At 50.4% G+C, this 17,261-nt stretch overlaps 1 protein-coding gene across 9 annotated transcripts in view; it reads right to left on the bottom strand.

Annotated features, from left to right (window-relative positions):
* The window catches only part of KIAA0556 (KIAA0556 ortholog), a 233,999-nt gene that overhangs the window by 43,027 nt on the left and 173,711 nt on the right, over positions 1-17,261 (bottom strand). For all 9 annotated transcript variants that reach the window (XR_002726524.1, XM_023192932.1, XM_023192933.1 and 6 more), the window contains one exon: positions 16,927-17,064. Coding sequence is in view for 8 of the 9 variants with exons in the window: in XM_023192932.1 (XP_023048700.1) it covers positions 16,927-17,064 (138 nt within the window). In the remaining variant the exon portion in view is untranslated. The remainder of the gene's footprint in view (positions 1-16,926; positions 17,065-17,261) is intronic.

Genomic DNA, 17,261 nt, shown 5'->3' with positions numbered 1-17,261 from the left:
TATGCTTAAGATAAAATCATACCTCCTGCTACTGTTCCACTTGTCTCATCCTCTTTACAGCAAAACTCTTTTCCCAGCTTTATCAAGGAATAGAATACACATCCCATACAATAAATTGTGCATATTTAACGGATACAGCTTGATAAGTTTTAACATGTGCCTACGCCAATGAAACCATCACACTCAAGAGAACAAACGTACCTATCACCCCTAAGGTTTCCTCGTGCCCCTTGGTAACCCGTCTCCCCTTCCTCCTTCCCCGGCCCCAGGCAACCACCCAGCTGTGGTCCCTCCCTATACACTGATTGTCCTTTCTGGAATGTTTACAGAAAGGAATCATGTTGCATGCAGTCTTTTTTGCCCGGCTCTTTCAGTCATCCTAACTGCTCTGAGATTCACCTGTGTTATGGGAACTGATAGTTCCTTTCCTTTCTACTGCTAAGGAATATTCCATTGCAGGGGTCCCCCATGATTTGTCCGTCACCCTATAAGTGAATCTCTGAGTGTCACTGTCCCTGTGGCTCCTCCTCCCACTACCCCTTGTTCCTCCTCCCATTGGGTTTCTGCCTCCACCTCCACGTGGAACCCACCTGACCCAGGCACCGATAACTAGGGTGACAGTCCATCCTTGTCTGTCCGGGAGAATTCTGATTTATACCTGTTGTCCTGGTGCCATTACTAATGACTCTCAGAAGTGTCTGGTTCCTAAATTACAGGGTCCAGCCGACTGCCATAGGCAATGGGAATTTCTCAGTGGGGGGGGTGGGGGTGGGGAGTGGGGAGTGGGTGGGTGTGGGGCTCGGCAGTACTCAGCAGCTTCTCCTCCTTTGCGATGACTTTCCTCCCTGGGGCTTGTGTGGCTCTGCACCCACCCAGCTTTCTGGCTTTCTTCCTGCCTCGCTGGCTGAGTCTGCCCGACTCCTGGGCTACTTCCTCTTCTTCGGCTGCACCTTGAAGGATGGGCTGCCCGGGGCTCAGTCCAAGACCTCCTGAGGGCTCTTCCCTCGCTCTCCAGGTGGTCTCATTCAGGTCCCAGGCTCCCAGTTATTTTCATCTCCAACCCTGACCTTTCCACCAAGACCCAAGTGACTGCTTGGCCTCTCTTCCTGGATATCTAACAGGTATTCCAATATTAAAATGCCCAAACAGAATGCTCTCTTTTTTTTTAAGAGACAGGGTCTTGCTCTGTTGCCCAGGCTGGTGTTCAGTGGCTTGATCAGGGTTCACTGCAACCTGGATTTCTGGGCTCAAGTGACCCTCCTGTCTCAGCCTCCTGGATAGCTGGGACTACAGGTGCATGTCACTATGGCCAGCTAATTAAAAGAAATTATTTTTTTGTAGAGACGGGGTCTCACTTTGTTGCCCAGGCTGGTCTTGAGCTCCTGGGCTCAAGGGATCCTCCTGCCTTGGCCTCCCAAAGCGCTGAGATTACAGGTGTGAATCACTGTGCCTGGTGTGCCTGAAACAGAATTCTGAAATCACCTTCTCCAAACCTAGTCTTCAACTATCTTAAAAATGGGTCCATCATTCGAGCAGTTGCTAAAAAGCTCACCGTCCCCTCATCCCCTCGTCCCCTCTCACTTTCTCACTCACATCCAGTGTGTCGGCACGTCCCTCGGCTCTTTCTCCAGAACACACCCTGGAGCTGACCTCCTCGCCCGAGTGTGCTGCTGCCCGGGCCACCAGGGTCTCCCAGAGAGACACCACCGTCGCCTCCAATTGGTCTCTCCGCCTCCACTCGGGGCTGTCTCCCCCAAACGCTGCGCTCACTTCATTTTCCACACAGCAGTGAGTCTTTTTTTAACAACTGAAATCAGATCCTGGGAGCCTCCTGTTTAAAGCTGCCCAGTGACTTCCTATGGCACTGACAATAAATCCTACCCCTGTTCAGGGGTGCTCACTGACCTCTCTGACTCTGGCTCCTGGCACCTGCCTCGGTTCCTTGACGTGGCTCAGCCTGCTCCTGCCTTAGAGCCTGCGCACTTGCCTGGCATGCTCTGCCCCAGATGCCCACAGCCTTGCTCCTTCTTCTGTTCAGGGCCTTCTGTGACTATCCCTCTAGAGCAGCCCCACCTCATCAGTCCCCTCTCTATCTTATTGCCCTGTTTGATTTCCTTTTAGTCTCTGAATGGTCTTGCTTATCAGCTTTTAACTTATTTATTGCTTTTCCCACTCAAAGTTAGGCTCCAAGACAGCTGAGGTCCTGCCCGTCTTGTCCAAGGGCACATTGTAGCCACCCAACAATTATTTTTGGGCTGGGTGCGGTAGCTCACGTCTGTAATCTCAATACTTTGGGAGGCCGAGGTGGATGGATCACCTGAGGTCAGGAGTTCAAGACCGGTCTGGCCAACATGGTGAAACCCCATCTCTACTACAAATACAAAAATTAGCCTGGCGTGATGGTGTGAACCTGTAATCCCAGCTACTCGGGAGGCTGAGGCAGGAGAATCGCTTGAACCTGGGAGGCGGAAGTTGCAGTGAGCTGAGATCGTGCCATTGCACTCCAGCCTGGGTGACGACAGTGAAGGTCCGTCTCTAAATAAACTAAAAATAAATAAATAAATAAATAAATAAAGAATTTACTTTGGAATAGCAAATGAATAAACACAGCATTCTCTCCTGGACAGCACTGCTCTCTCAATAGTGCTCTAAGAACCAACCTGATCAGAAAAGCGGCGGTCTGTGGGTTTCACCTCCAGATCATTTATTTCCCACGTTGCCTTGGCTTCTGATCTGCTCTTGGGAGATGGCATCCGAGATCCCGGAGATGTTCACCTATACTAACCTCCTGCTTAGCCTTCCCGAACGCTAGGTGAGTAGGAGCTAACAAATTTCAGGATCACTGAGTTACAGAGGTTTCTGCAGCAATTTAGAAGGAGAACCGTCCAGCCTGTGTTACACCACAGGAACTCGGCTTCAATCATCCAATTGCGGATGACAGGCTACTCTTTGCCGACTGTCAGAAAAGTCGATTCTCAAAGCACTCTTTTACATGTTTATATGGATGGATTCTCTGTTTAGCAGAGGCACAGAGCAAGTGCATGCTGTGAATTCATTGGGAAACAGCTATTTGAGACAGACAGCATGGGCAGTTTTCAATGACTGGCCGTGCAAAATTACTGCCATAGGGACATCTGGTGAGACAGAAACACCTTCCTTTAAAGAGGTGGTGGGTGATGGGGAAACCATCTAGTCCAGCACAGTCACAAGGTGGGCATCCTAGCTTTCCTAATAGGGTGCCCGACTTCTATGACATGGCCACCCATCTTCCTTCCCCAGTCCAGAGCCCATCTGACCCCCAGCCATCAGCTGCCCTGTCCCCACCAAGCTGTGAGGGAACTGAGAGAGGGAAGCAGGCGCAGGCAGGGGTCAGGCAGGTAAGAGAGAGGAGTGGGCTTAGGTGGAAACCAGTGGTATGCAGGGGTCATGGGGGAGGTGGGAGGGTCATGCCCTGCCTGGCAGCTCTGAGCTCTGAAATGTTTCCAGCAGTCTGCAGGCCAAACAAGCCACATTCATGGGCAGATGTGGCCCAAGGATCACCAGAGTAGGGTCCCTGTAGGGAATGAATATTAGTCACTTCTCTGGATATTCTGTTTAAGGGATAACAGACTGCCTTGTCCTACACCATCCTCAGAACAATCCTGCAAGGGAAGCATTAGGGCCCCATCTTATGGATGGAGAAACTGAGGCACATGCCTTCCCCAAGGTCACATGGCTGGTGTGTGGTAAGCCACTATGGTTGGCATGCTAAAGTCTTAACCACCATCTTTCTGTGGGTCAAGCTAGATTCCAAGAAAGCCCCAGTCCTGGCCCATGCTAGCCTAGCCACTGTCAGGAGCACCTATACCAGTGGAGCTCTGAGCCTCCACCCTTTTTAAAAATTTTATTTTTATTTTTTGAGATGGCATCTCTCTCTGTCACCCAGGCTGGAGTGCAGTGGTGTGATCTCAGCTTACTGCAATCTTTGCCTCCCAGGTTCAAGCGATTCTCGTGCCTCAGTCTCCCAAGTAGCTGGGATTACAGGCACGCCACTATGCCCAGCTATTTTTTGTATTTTTAGTAGACATGGGGTTTCACCATGTTGGCCAGACTGGTCTCGAACTCCTGACCTCAGGTGATCCATCTGCCTAGGCCTCCCAAAGTGCTGGGATTACAGGCGTGAACCACCATGCCTGGCCTTTTTTTTTTTTTTTTTTTTTTTTTAAATAAGTCCCTATGGGCCAGGTGCAGTGGCTCACACCTGTAATCCCAACACTTTCGGAGGCTGAGGCGGGCAGATCATGAGGTCCAGAGTTTGAGACCAGCCTGGCCAACATGGTGAAACCCCGTCTGTACTAAAAATACAAAAATTAGCCAGGCGTGGTGGCAGGTGCCTGTAATCTCAGCTACTCGAGAGGCTGAGGCAGGAGAATTACTTGAAACCAGAAGGTGGAGGTTGCAGTAAGCCGAGACTGTGCCACTGCACTGCAGCCTGGGCAAAAGAGGGAAACTCGGTCTCAAAAATAAAATAAAACAAAATAAAATAAATAAATAAGTCCCTATGGACAAACTGTCTCCTATCCCACCCCAGCCCCAACCTCCACCTCCACTGGGTGGTGGGCGTGTGTATGTGCGTGGGTTCCAGTCCTTTGAGACATTTTTCTACATATTTACGTATATACTGCATAAGTGTCATTATACCACAAGGGTGTGCTTAGAGGCTGTATGAGAGCCACATCTGCCCCAGGAAGAACGCAGGATGGAAGATTCTGTGAGTCTGGATTCCTCCACACCCCCTCAGTGCAGTTCTGTATAAAGGACATCTTTAGGAAAGGATCCAGGGGGAAAATCCTCTCCTCATAAACCAGCCTGCTTCCTCCCCCTCCAGTCGTCGGAGCTTTAACCCCAGGCTCTTTCTCCCTTGTTCTATCTTCTTCCAGGAAGTGCACGACGAAATTCCTTCCTGCCAGAATGTCTTAACCTTTAGAACCTTGTGTCTCTCTCTCTCTCTGCTTGTGTGTATGTGTGTGTGTGTGTGTGTGTGTGTGTGTGTGTCTTGTTTCTTTGGTGTGAATATTTTTTTTCCTTCCTTAACTAGAGTTATTTTTATGCCTTTTGTTCATGCTGCCTCAACCCCCCTTTGCAATGGATTTTGAAAAGGACACTTTGAAACTCTGTGGCTGGTGTGTAGTTAATGGGAACACCTTTCCTGGCCCACATTTTGTCCTTCTCTTCCTTCTTTACGGTTGGCAAGAATCAACTGTGCTGAAACTGTAAAGCATTTTTAATACAATATTAATATTATTTCAATCTAAGTAATTAACTCAGCAAGGCCACTTTCCTCCCTGGCCCCAGGGTAGAATGGTATGTCTTTTGCAATGAACACACAACTGCCCAGCAAAGATTCATGGTGGCACAGTTCCACTGTGACAACAGCGAAGCACAGCTGTGGGCTTTAGCATCTTTTTTTTTTTTTTTTTTTTTTTTGAGAGTGAGTCTCGCTCTGTCGCCCAGGCTGGAGTGCAGTGGCCGGATATCAGCTCACTGCAAACTCCGCCTCCCGGGTTTAGGCCATTCTCCTGCCTCAGCCTCCCGAGTAGCTGGGACTACAGGAGCCCGCCACCTCGCCCGGCTAGTTTTTTTGTATTTTTTTAGTAGAGACGGAGTTTCACCGTGTTGGCCAGGATGGTCTCGATCTCCTGACCTCGTGATCCGCCCGTCTCGGCCTCCCAAAGTGCTGGGATTACAGGCTTGAGCCACCGCGCCCGGCCGGGCTTTAGCATCTTAAGTCACTTTCCCTGGAGAGGAGCACCTGCCTTTGGCGCAGCCTATACAACCTGAGAACAAACCTCTGGAACGAAACATTGGCTAGGCCCAAATACTATATGCCAAGGTGGGTCCGTTAAGGCAAATGGCTCCTTGGCATGGCGACACAACTGAATTTGGCCCAGATGTGCACTGGCTGGACTTCAGGTACAGCCCAGGGAGCCCACACTGCAGGAGTCCCACACTCTGGGAGTTGTGTCATTGGCTGGGAACATTCACTGGCACCTCTGCAGAGCAAAAGCATGGGCTGCTGTCCTTCCTAAGCTCTTTGCCCGGAAGTGTTAGCTCCAGAACAGGAAGGAGTCAGGGGTTCTGGGCCAGGGGTTTAGGGTTTGTCTCCTGGACTCACTGCTTTTATTCCAACTGTAGGTCTATCGAGGTATGGAGGGCTATCGGGGGGTGAGGTGCTGTCTCCCAGAGCGCTGCCACGCACACTTCAGTACGTGGCTCAAGGGCTGACTCCTCCAGGGAGCCCCTGGCCCTCCCTGTCTTCCCCTCCTCCCCGACTCTGGTTGACTTGAGTCTTCCTCTGAGGTTTCAGTGTTGGGCTTGCAACCTGGTTCTCTGCACCTACTGCTTAGCCAAGTGTCCACAGACACATACTTGTCCTCCCCAGGAGGCAAGACCGTCAAGGACAGGGAAAAGGGTTATTCCTATCTGTCCTGAGGTCTTGCTTTGGGGAATAAACTTTCAGGGAGTTCTGGTTTCACTGGGGAGTGACCTTCATGGTCTTTTACATGTCCCTTGGGAGGAAGGCCAGTGAAAACCATTCTTTGTGATGTGAAATTTGATTTCCTAGAAGGGACAGAAGAAGACGGTAAGACACTGAGACATTTAACAAACACCTACTATATGCCACACTCTGGGAAGACCATGCCATGGCCCACCTGGCATCACAGACTCAGGATAACGAACATGGATGGGATCTGATTAGTTCACACACTGGTGGTCCTCTGGCTGAAACCATGCTCGTTTAGCTCACCAGGCATTTAAGAATTTTAGAATTATTAGTGATATTTACAAATTGCGAACTTTCACATAACAAGGTGCATTTCTGGCCTCTGTTGGAAAACTTAGGCTGTGTGGCAACACCGGGTTGGCACTAACATGAGGAGTAATGGCTGCCCTCCTGCAGGGCCTGGCTCTCCAGTGACAATGGTCGCTCTATAGAAAGGCAGGGCTGTGCCGTGTGCGGTAACTCATGCCTGTAATCCCAGCACTTTGGGAGGCCAAGGTGGGCGGATAATCTGAGGTCAGGAGTTCAAGACCAGCCTGGCCAACATGGTGAAACTCCATCTCTACTAAAAATACAAAAAAATTAGCCAGGTATAGGGCCACACATGTGTAATCCCAGCTACTCAGGACGCTGCGGCAGGAGAATCGCTTGAACCCAGGAGGCAGAGGCTGCAGTGAGCCGAGATCATGTCACTATACTCCAGCTGGGGAACAGAGTGAGATTCCATCTCAAAAGAAAAAAAAAAAAGTAAAGAAAAGAAAAAGAAAAGCAGGGCTGTGAAGTGGGCACCAGACTGCCTGGTAGTCATGTGATCATCAGCAAGTTGCTCTGCCTTTCTGTACCTCAGTTTCCCCATCTGTAAAATGGAGCTGGTAACTGCAGTACCTCTCTCATAGGACTGTTGTGCAGAATAAATGAGCTGATTTATATAAAGTGCTATATAAAATGCTGTTTGCCACATATGCAAGAAACAGGGGTTACCCTCATGTCTTGTACCTAATGTACCGCACCTAAATGTATAGACCCATCGAGGCTGGCTGCTCGGGTTGGCATGGCTCAGAGACAGTGCTCTGCAGGGCCCAGTGCAGCAATCCCCCGGTTTCTGGCAGAGGTTGGCAGCAGCCATAGGAGGAGCCCTATGCACTCTGAGGTCAAAACTCAACTAAGTTTGGGTTGAGGCCCTGGCATGCAAATCTTGCAATTTTATTCAATGCAGCCCATACTGTATGGGGGTCTTTTGGTGTTGGGGGGCGGGGGTGGTAGGGGAGGGTCCTGGCCTGTGTGGGATGCAAAGGAAGCAAGCCAGGGTCCTCGCCTTGAAGAGCTCACAACCAGCTGTAGGTGAAGGGGTTGCATGCGCAAATGCTAGTGGCACCGCAGCCATGGGTGTCTGTGAGCTGAACGACGCATACCCTCAAGTCCAGAGGCAGCAGGGAGCATTCCGCTCCAGCCAGTGGATGAAAGAGAGGGAATACTGCCAGGTCATCAAAAGCCAATTTCCAAATGTTGTCATTGAACAATTCATAAGCTGTAAACACTGTGAAGACCAAACCGAATGCATCACAGGGCAGATTTGGCCGGGGGTGCCTGTTTGTATGTCAGAAACTCAGGACCCTAAGGAACACCCTCAGGAAGCAGGGACTTGGTGCCAGGAAGGGTGTGGCTGGAGACCCCCGGAAGGGGCCTAAGGCAGGCTAGGGGTACGGGGAGGCTTGTCTGTGAAGTCAGGCTCAAGCTGAACCTCAGTGTTTTGAAAGGCAGGTTTGTAACAAGAGGGGTCAGGTATTCCAGGCTCTGGGGATGGCAGGAGCTAAGGCAGAGGGGAGAGAAGAGTTTTATGGGGGCCAGTGGGAGGTCAAAGCTATCTAAGCATGAAAGAGCCAGAGAGTCAGATTTTGGGGTCAGGGAGTGGTGGAAGTCACCAATGCAAACGCAGGGTCCAGGCAAGTAACGCAAATGAGACAGGCAATGGGGTATAAGGACAACTGTCGCTGTGACTCAGCTCCACTTAAGTTTCCAGGTATAAATGTGGGATCTTCTAGTTTCTCAAAAAATGCAAAAAACTTCATATTTTCATGCAAAACCTCCCAATTTAAAAATGTTGGCTATTAATTCCAATAATTTTGAAAACGTGATCCAGCGGAAGTCTACCTGTGAGCTGCATCTGGTGACTGTGCACAGCCTCTGTGTCCAGCCTTCTTCCCAGGATGCTCTGGGAGGCATGTGACAGCAGTGGGTCATAGTTGCTCCCCTGAGGCATTCTGCAGCTGGGAGGCCCTGGGCTCATGCCCTTCACTGTAGGGCCCCGGGCCTCCCCCGCCTGGGCACGAGCTTGCAGGGGCAGGCAGCATATCAGTGCTGATTCCCAGCACGATGCCTGGGCTTGGGGCAATTGACAAACCTCTGCTGATGAGAGGAGGGGCTGAGCCCATGAGCAGTGGAGGGGAGGATGGGGATACACGGGAATAAGGCTTCACACAGTAACAGGTAGAAGGGGAGGGATGAGCTGGATTGGGAAGGAGACTGGTTTTGGAAATCGAACTGGTAGGACTTAGAGATGCCTGACAGTGAGGGGCAAAGGGAAGTCAGAGGATCAAAGTTATGAGCCAGGAGCTGGCACAGACAGAAAAAGGAAGTGGAGAAGGAAGCCTGGCGTGGGTGGACAGATGGGCAGGGTTTGGGTGTGCCAAGTGGGAGTAGTGGGCATTCACAGTAAGAAAGGCCAGAAACGGCGATCCAGTGGTCAGGCCTGCAGCTTTGTTATGTGGTTAAGTGTCAAGGAAGGTTTAAGTTTGGGAGCTGATGAATAAATTCAACAGCATGTGACTCCTATGTTCTTGGAGAAAAAGAAAAAGGACCTAGGTCGGGTATGATTTTCTATCTTCCCTGGTGATTTTTCCCTCTTTCAGAGGCAGCACTTCAATTTCCCATTGAAAATCCAGCCTTCTCTTAATTTCACCTCATGTGAATAATGTGGGCCCACTGCAGGTAGCAATGCAGGTCTGACCAATAATAAGCGCTAGATTGCAGCTTTCATGAGGACAGTCTCTTTCTGCGGGGGCTGCTGAAATAAACATGAACCTGATGCCACTGGGGGCTACCACGTGGAACCTGAGGATGAGGCCAGCACAGAGGAGAAGAGAGAAGAGAGCTAAGTGATGGAGGGAGGCAGATTCCTGATGACATCATGTGAACTCCTGGATGCTGCCATACCTAAAGCCAGCCACCCAGCGTCTTCTCTTACATGAGCCAAAGACTTCTATTTTGTGCTTAACCCAGTTTTAATTGGGTTTTCTGTCTTTTGCTACCAAGAGAATCCTGGCTGATAAAACAGCCCTGCTACTGAGAACTCCAATCAACAGGCTCAGCTACTGAGTCAGTCCTGGCCAAGGCTGGCAGGAGGCAGGTGGGAAGCTCCACCCTCCAGGCGATCTGTGATTTCCCCTGCTGCGCCAGTCAGCACCTACACCTGGGTGGGCAGCCCTCCCCTGCCCAGACATCTGCCTACTTCCAGTTGCAGCCTGCCCACCTGGTCCGCACAGCACAGGACATGGGTCTCAGCTTCCATGCTGGCTCTGCATCCACTTTCATTCTCTCTAGGAGTAGAGCCTGGCTCTGAATCCCCATGTTCTTGTGGGGCTGCTCTCTTTAAAGGCTGAATGTGGCTGGGCCCAGTGGTTCATGCCTGTAAATCCCAGCATTTTGGGAGGCTGAGGCAAGTGGTCACTTGAGGTCAGGAGCTCGAGACCAGCCTGGCCAACATGGCAAAACCCATCTCTACTGAAAATATGAAAATTAGCTGGGCATGGTGGTGCGTGCCTGTAGTCCCAGCTACTCAGGAGGTTGAGGCAGGAGAACTGCTTGAACCCAGGAGGTGGAGTTTGCATGAGCTGAGATCGGGCCACTGCACTCCAGCCTGGGTGACAAAGCGAGACTCTGTCTCTAAATAAATAAATAAAGAAAGAAAGAAAGAAAGAAAGAAAGAAAGAAAGAAAGGCTGAATTCTCTGTTCACCTCTCCTTCCCCTGCTGGCTGGGGACCCGCTTTAAGGCTCACCCTCTTGGAACTCTCATGGCTACCATGTCTGTACCTACCTGAGTGAGGACTCTGCCCACAGACTGTACTCACTGCATCCCACCCAACGGAAAGCACCCTCTGACCATTGGCAGTGGCCTAGACCAAGCCTGAGGTCCACAGCTCAGGAAGCTTCCCACGCAATGGGGTCAGTCCCCTTTTCACCAGTTGCCCTGCTAAGATGCCCATCATACTTCCTGGGCCCCCCAGTGCCCAAACCCTGCCATGGGGCACAGCCATCAGGCCACACTGACTCGGGTGACCAAATGAAGGTTACATCTTTGACTTCCGAGTCATTGCAATGTTTGGTCTTGGTTTGTATCAGATTCAAACAAAACAAGTGTAAAAGAAATAATTTTGAGAGAATTAGGAATGTTTAAATATGAAGTGGGTATCAGAGCATGATAATTAATTATGGCTACGCACGATAGTGTCATCAAGGTTACAGAAAAATAAACAAACAAATGTCTTTTTTTGTTAGAGATGTATACTGAAGGATTTATGAGTGAAATAGTGTGATAACTACAATTTGCTTTCAAATGTTAGGGGGATACGTGAAACAACAATAGCAGAATGTTGATAATTACTGAAGTAGGTGATGGACACACGCCTCATTACTGAACTAATCCCTTCACTTTTGCATTCATTTGAAACTTCTTCCCAGAAAAAGGCATTGCTGAAAATGCAAATAGCCATGGGATGAGTTGAGTCCACCCAAAGGGCACCCCAAGAGCACTGACACCCTCATCCAAGCCACCACCATCTTTAGCTAGGCTGTTCTTAGCTAGACTATGTCTCGAGCCTCCTCTCTCTGGGCTCCCTCTGCTCCCTGATCCATTCTCCAAATCAACCAGAGTAGTCTTTTAAATTCCTCAATCAGGACCGGGCGTGGTGGCTCACACCTGTAATCCCAGCTGAGGCGGGAGGATGACTTGAGGCCAAGAGTTTGAGACCTGCCTATCTCTGCAAAAAATTAAAAAAAAACTAGCTGTGGTGGTATGCACACCTGGAGTCCCAGCTACTTGGGAGGCTGAGGTAGGAGGATCACTTGAACCCAGGAGGTTGAGGCTGCAGTGAGCCATGATCACGCCACTGCACTCCAGCCTGGGCAACACAGAGAGACTATCTAGAAAAACAAACAAACAAGCAAACAAACAAACATCGTCCATCAGATCATGTCACCCTGCTCACAAGCCTCCAGCGATGACACTAATAACTGACCCTTGTACAGAGGGCAGAAGGCCAGGAACAACTCAGAGCACTTTACATGCATTCACTGGACAATATCCCATTTTCCAGATAACGCTGAGGCATAGAGATGTGAGGTAACCTGCCCCAGGCCACATGGTCTCAGATAGGCTGGCTCTGACCATACTATATTCTGCCTGTCTCCGAATCAGATCCAAACCTGCTGGCTCACAGGATCTTGTCCCCACCTCCCTCTGGGACCTCCCATGACACTCCTTGTTCCCCATGCTCCAGCCACTTGGCAAAACCACAGTCCTTGAACTCCTGCTGCAGGGCCTTTGCTCCTGCTGTGCCCTGTGGGGAATGCCCTTCCCACAGATGCCCCATGGATGCTCCTGGTCATCACTGAGCTCGGGGAAGGACTCTGGCCACCTGGCTCCAAGCAGCCCGGCCTCCTCCTCCCTGTGGCCCTTGTTCACTGTCCTGTGCTATTGTCATGGATGGTGGCAGGGGTGGGGATGGTATTGGGATGAAACTGTTCCATTTCAGATCATCAGGCATTAGATTCTCATAAGGAGTGTACAGCCTAGACCCTTCACATGTGCAGTTCCCAATAAGGTTCCCATGCCTGTGAGAATCTCATGCCGCTGCTGATCTGACAGGAGGCAGAGCCCAGGTGGTCATGCTGGCTCATCCGGGGCTCACCTCCTGCTATGCGGCCTGGTTCCTAACAGGCCTCAGACTGGTACCGGTCTGTGGCCCGGGAGCTGGGGACCCCTGGCCTAGACCACATTACATGTCACAGAAATATGCCCCTGGGGAAATGTAGCATTTATTTATGAAAAACAATTTAATGAGTGCCTTTCTGTATACGAAATATACCCTGGGTGCCCGTCCTGCCTGGATGCTCACTGCTGTCCCACTTCCTAGCGTGACCAGGCTGGAGGCGGCACTTGCCTGGTGACGCTGTGGGTGATGATGGGGATGGTGTGCTTATCTGTACTGTCACACATAGCTAATATGACTATTATAAAGGCAAACAGATGGAGCATGGAGAGCTGCTGGAAGCCCACTTTTTGGATGAGTTATTACCTACTATAGAAGGGAGACTATCGGTTTCTTCCTCCCAACAGATGCCACTCTGCAGGAGAACCAGTGCCGTGAAAAATCAGAGAAAGACAAAGCGGACCTCAAATTCCCCTCCCCGGCTTTGTCTCTTACCACCTGCTAGCTGGGCAAGTCACTTAATCTGGGGAATACCAAAAGATATGACACACATAGTAGCATATCCTCCTGAGCCCACGGCAGACGTGGCTGATCAATCATCGCGCCCTTTCCTCGATGAACCAGAAAGAAGGTTCCAGATCTTTCTCAGGATGGCACTCCAGCAAGCTGTTTCCCATCAGCATTGGCAAAAGAGACACAGCCTATTTGCCATCTGGGATCTCACTGTCCGAAGTTCTGGTTTCTTCGTCTATAAGATGGGAAATACCACTACCTGCCTCATAGGACCACTGGGGGTTAACTGAGATAATTCATTTGTTCAGCTATTCATTCATGCATTGAATATTTACTGAGTGCCCACAGGGTGCCTATATGTGCCTGATACCTATGGCATTGAATAAATGGCAGCTGTCACAAGTAGAGGCATCTGTTTGCTGCCTTCTGTGCACTGCTGTGGTGGCAGTGCAGCTTCCACGTCCTCACTTCGCCTCTCCCATCCCTCTCCTCTGGCCCAGCTGACACTTACAGCATCACTAAGTGAGGGGGGAAGGAGTCCGTAAATGCTAGCGTGAGGATTTCACAGGCAGCACATTTCCCAATAAAAGAGACTCCCCTTTTTCTAATCCCTTCCTTTCTTCCATTCTAAATAAGCCTTGGTTGGATTAGCTGCCCACATTTAACTTTTCTTCTTCAGATTCCCATACACAAAACACTGTATTAACAAGCCATGTCTACCAGGCCAAGCTATATTTCCTATAAACTCTCATTTTATCTCCTCTAAAACACACAGTAATAGCATCCTCTGGAGAATATTAAATCAAACCAACCTGCAGCTGCATTTGTTTGCGCTTTTCTGCTCCTGGTAAATTCTGGCAACAGATGGGTGTGTGTTACATAAGCGGTGCCCGGCAGGAACCGCAGTCCTCCACACTCCACCCTGGGTGCGGAAAGACCTCGGCTCTCAAATCCCTGCAGCCAACAGCTCCCCCACACACCCGTGACAACACCCCAAGCTCCTGAGAGACTCTTAAGACCCTATGCCTTTTTAGACAATTCTATAAGCACAAGGAAGGCTGAGCACAGGTTAAAGAACAAAGGCAGGCCCTGGCCAAAAGGGATGAAGCTTATCTTTGTTGTAATCCTGCACATAAAATCTGCTTTCCTTGTCCTGAGATATATATTCAGTGACAGGGCCGAGTTGCAGGGCAGAGGCCCGGGCAGCTGGCATTGTTCCATTGCCCATTCCAGAAGAGGGTGCCAATGGCCACCTGCCAGGAAGCACTGAGTGGGACTTGGAATGAGAGGACCTGGCCCCAGATGCTCACAGTGTGCCGTGACTATGTGGGCTGGAGCTGCATTCCGGGGTCTGAGGGCCAGCCTCTGAGCACACAAGAGGCCAGGGCTGGCAAGTGGAGAAGGCGGGTCTGACACACCCAGAGAAATTTCCACAAGTTCCCAGTGGCTTGGCCTTCTTTTTTTCAAGTTTAAACTTCAGGTGTTTGTTTAAAAACAAACAAGCAAACAAATAACCTCAAAGATCAGAAATGAGAGAAAGCTCTGGGCAGCACTGTGTGTACACACAGCTGGCCGGGGCTGCCTGTCCTGTTAGTTTGCTGACTCACAGTGCCTCACAACTGACAGGTGCTCGGGACGTGATCACTAGGTGGATGGACAGCTGGTGGGTGGCAGAACTAGCAAGAGCAGCTCAGGAAGGGAGGATCAGAAGGAGGGAAGGAGGGAGGGAAGAGGGGAGGACTGCCTCTCTGGGACTAGGTTCCCAGTTCTGCCTCCAACCTGCCATGTGGTCTTGTGCAAGCCACCTAGCCTCTCCTATCCTCTCATCTGGATATCAGTAAGGATAACACAGCTGCTTATGGATTATTGGGAACATGAACTCATTCATTCATTCATTCATTCATTCATTCATAAACCATGTATTTCTCCTTTCACTAGGGCGGGAGTGGAGATGACTCGGGGTGGAGACGTCTCTTAAGGGGTCCATGGTGGCCTGGGAAAGTAGCCATAAATTCCGGTCAGGAGATGGTGGAACATGTTCACGAGGTCCCAGAGAAGTGCAAGGGGCAGGGGGCAGGGGGCAGGATCGGCTTCCTGGAAAAAGTGATGTCTGGGTTTCCAGGAATATGAGGCAGAGACGGGCATTCTGAGTTGAGTGAGATGGGGGTGTGAGCGGCAGGGATAAAGGTATCACTACCATGGTCAGAGGGTGGAAAGCCAGGGCAGCCTGCATTCTGACAGGAGAGAGGCAGGGCCCGGCGTGAGGGGATGAGGAGGCTCTGATGTCACACTCAGGGGGTTGACCTTGATCCTCTGGGCCAAGGGGAGGCTCTGAGGGTTTGAAGCAGCAATGATGTGTGACTGGATCTCCCTGGAGGCTGCTGGAGACAGACTGGGTTGGGCCTAGGGCCAGTGAGAACTATAGGAGAAAGAACATAGCATAGGAGGCTATGTTCTTTCACACCTCCATGCCTGTGAACATGCAGAGCCCTCCATCCAGGATACACTTTCTCCTTTCCTGCCTCGGCTGACTGCCATTGTCCTTTGCCATCATAGCTCAGGTGTGTGTTCCTTCAAGAACCTTCCCTGATCTCTCCCAGCCTGAGGCAGGCGCCTTTCTCCACACTATGCACAGTCGGCGGCAGGCTAGTTCAAAAAGAAGAGTTTTGTTTGAATTGTATGGTGGTTTAAAAAGAACTTAAATTAGCTACTGACATTTACAAATAAGGAAGGCTCATGTCAAAACTCAGATATCCAGCTCTCTGGGCATGTTGGGAAGATCTAGCAGAACTGGCTGGTATTCTACAAAGCAACCCTTAGTTGAAGCTGAAAAGTACCCTTCCCTTTCCCTAGGGCATGGGCTTGCCAGTCTGCCATAGTCCTCACCACTCCCTAATGTCTCTAGCAAGACTGAAGGTGACACTCCATTCCTATTTATAATCTCACTTGAATGACTGCTTACAGATTTGAAAGGAAAGTACAACTCTTGCCCCTATGTCTACCATAAGAAGGGCAGATAGGCCAAGTGAATTCTCGTCCTTCCTCACTATTTAGTTCCCTGATGGAACTATGAGTGCATGAAAAACAGCCCGGAGAAGGAAGGAAAGGGTGTGGGCACAGGCAGCAGCATGAGGGTAGATAGTGTGAGGTTAGAAAGGAGGGTGTGGATCCTGCAATCGGAGGTGGTAGGTCCAAAGGTAGCAAGTTATCTCGATTGATCACAGTCAGTTACAGAACTAACTCCTTTTTCCATTCTATCGCCCCTTCTCATGACTGTACTTGACTAGTCTTTAAAAAAATAAAAAATAGAACCAGAGGGGCACAACAGCCAGAGGTTAAGAGCCTGGCTAGTCACAGTGAGGTCCACAGAATAGGAAGATTGTGATGCTGGCTAGACCTGCAGAATCTCAGGCCCTGCCCCAGACCTGCTGAATTAGAACCTGCATTTTAGCAAGATCCCAGATCCCACGGATGAGTCAGTGCAAGTTAACATTTGAGAAGTGAAGGCTACGAGAAAGGGCCTGGAGTCCGAATGCAGGCGTTCACATTCTCACTCTGACACTGACTGGCTATGTGACTTGGGGCAAGTTACATAATCTCTCTGTGTGTCTGTTTCCTTATCTGTAAAACTGAGTCTCAGCTTGTATTTTTCCAGTTCCCCCAAGGGTGGCCTGATACCACCTCCCAACGCCAGCAGCTGGAAGCTCTGTCCCTGGGGGTTATGAGAATGCAGTGTGAACCTGCCAGCAGGCTCCTGCTGCACACACAAGGCCAGCAGGGCCTCCATGTATCCATTTTGCAACTTTAGGAATCAGGCTATTGGCAAACTGATAAGCGTTTCCATCAACCCAGTGCCCAGTGGGGAACCAGCGCCTGTTACTTACGCCATCAGCTGTCCAGTAATTCCGAACTTTGATCTTGGCCAGACTGAAGTCCCCCAGCTGTCTTGTGTTTCGAATAACAAAAAACAGCTGGAGAGGCCGGCGGAAGGGGCAGGTCCACGGGGAGGAGTCTTTCTTGTCCTAGAAGGCCAGCAAGAGAGGGAAATCATTAGGCACATTTCTGCCTCTCCCCAAAGTAAAATGGCAGTGGCTCTTTGGCTCACAAAAACCAGGAGAGGCCTGGTGAGGGCTCAGGGCAAGCAGCCAGGCCACCCCATGGCCATCACCCAGACTGGGGAATCAGATCACCCCGTCTGGACGGCACTTCACAGCAGGCT

This window comes from Piliocolobus tephrosceles, chromosome 17 (genome assembly GCF_002776525.5).
Source record: "Piliocolobus tephrosceles isolate RC106 chromosome 17, ASM277652v3, whole genome shotgun sequence".
Classification (NCBI taxonomy): domain Eukaryota; kingdom Metazoa; phylum Chordata; class Mammalia; order Primates; family Cercopithecidae; genus Piliocolobus; species Piliocolobus tephrosceles.
The sequence above is the reverse complement of the archived record's forward strand: the minus strand, read 5'-3'. Positions and strand labels throughout refer to the sequence as shown.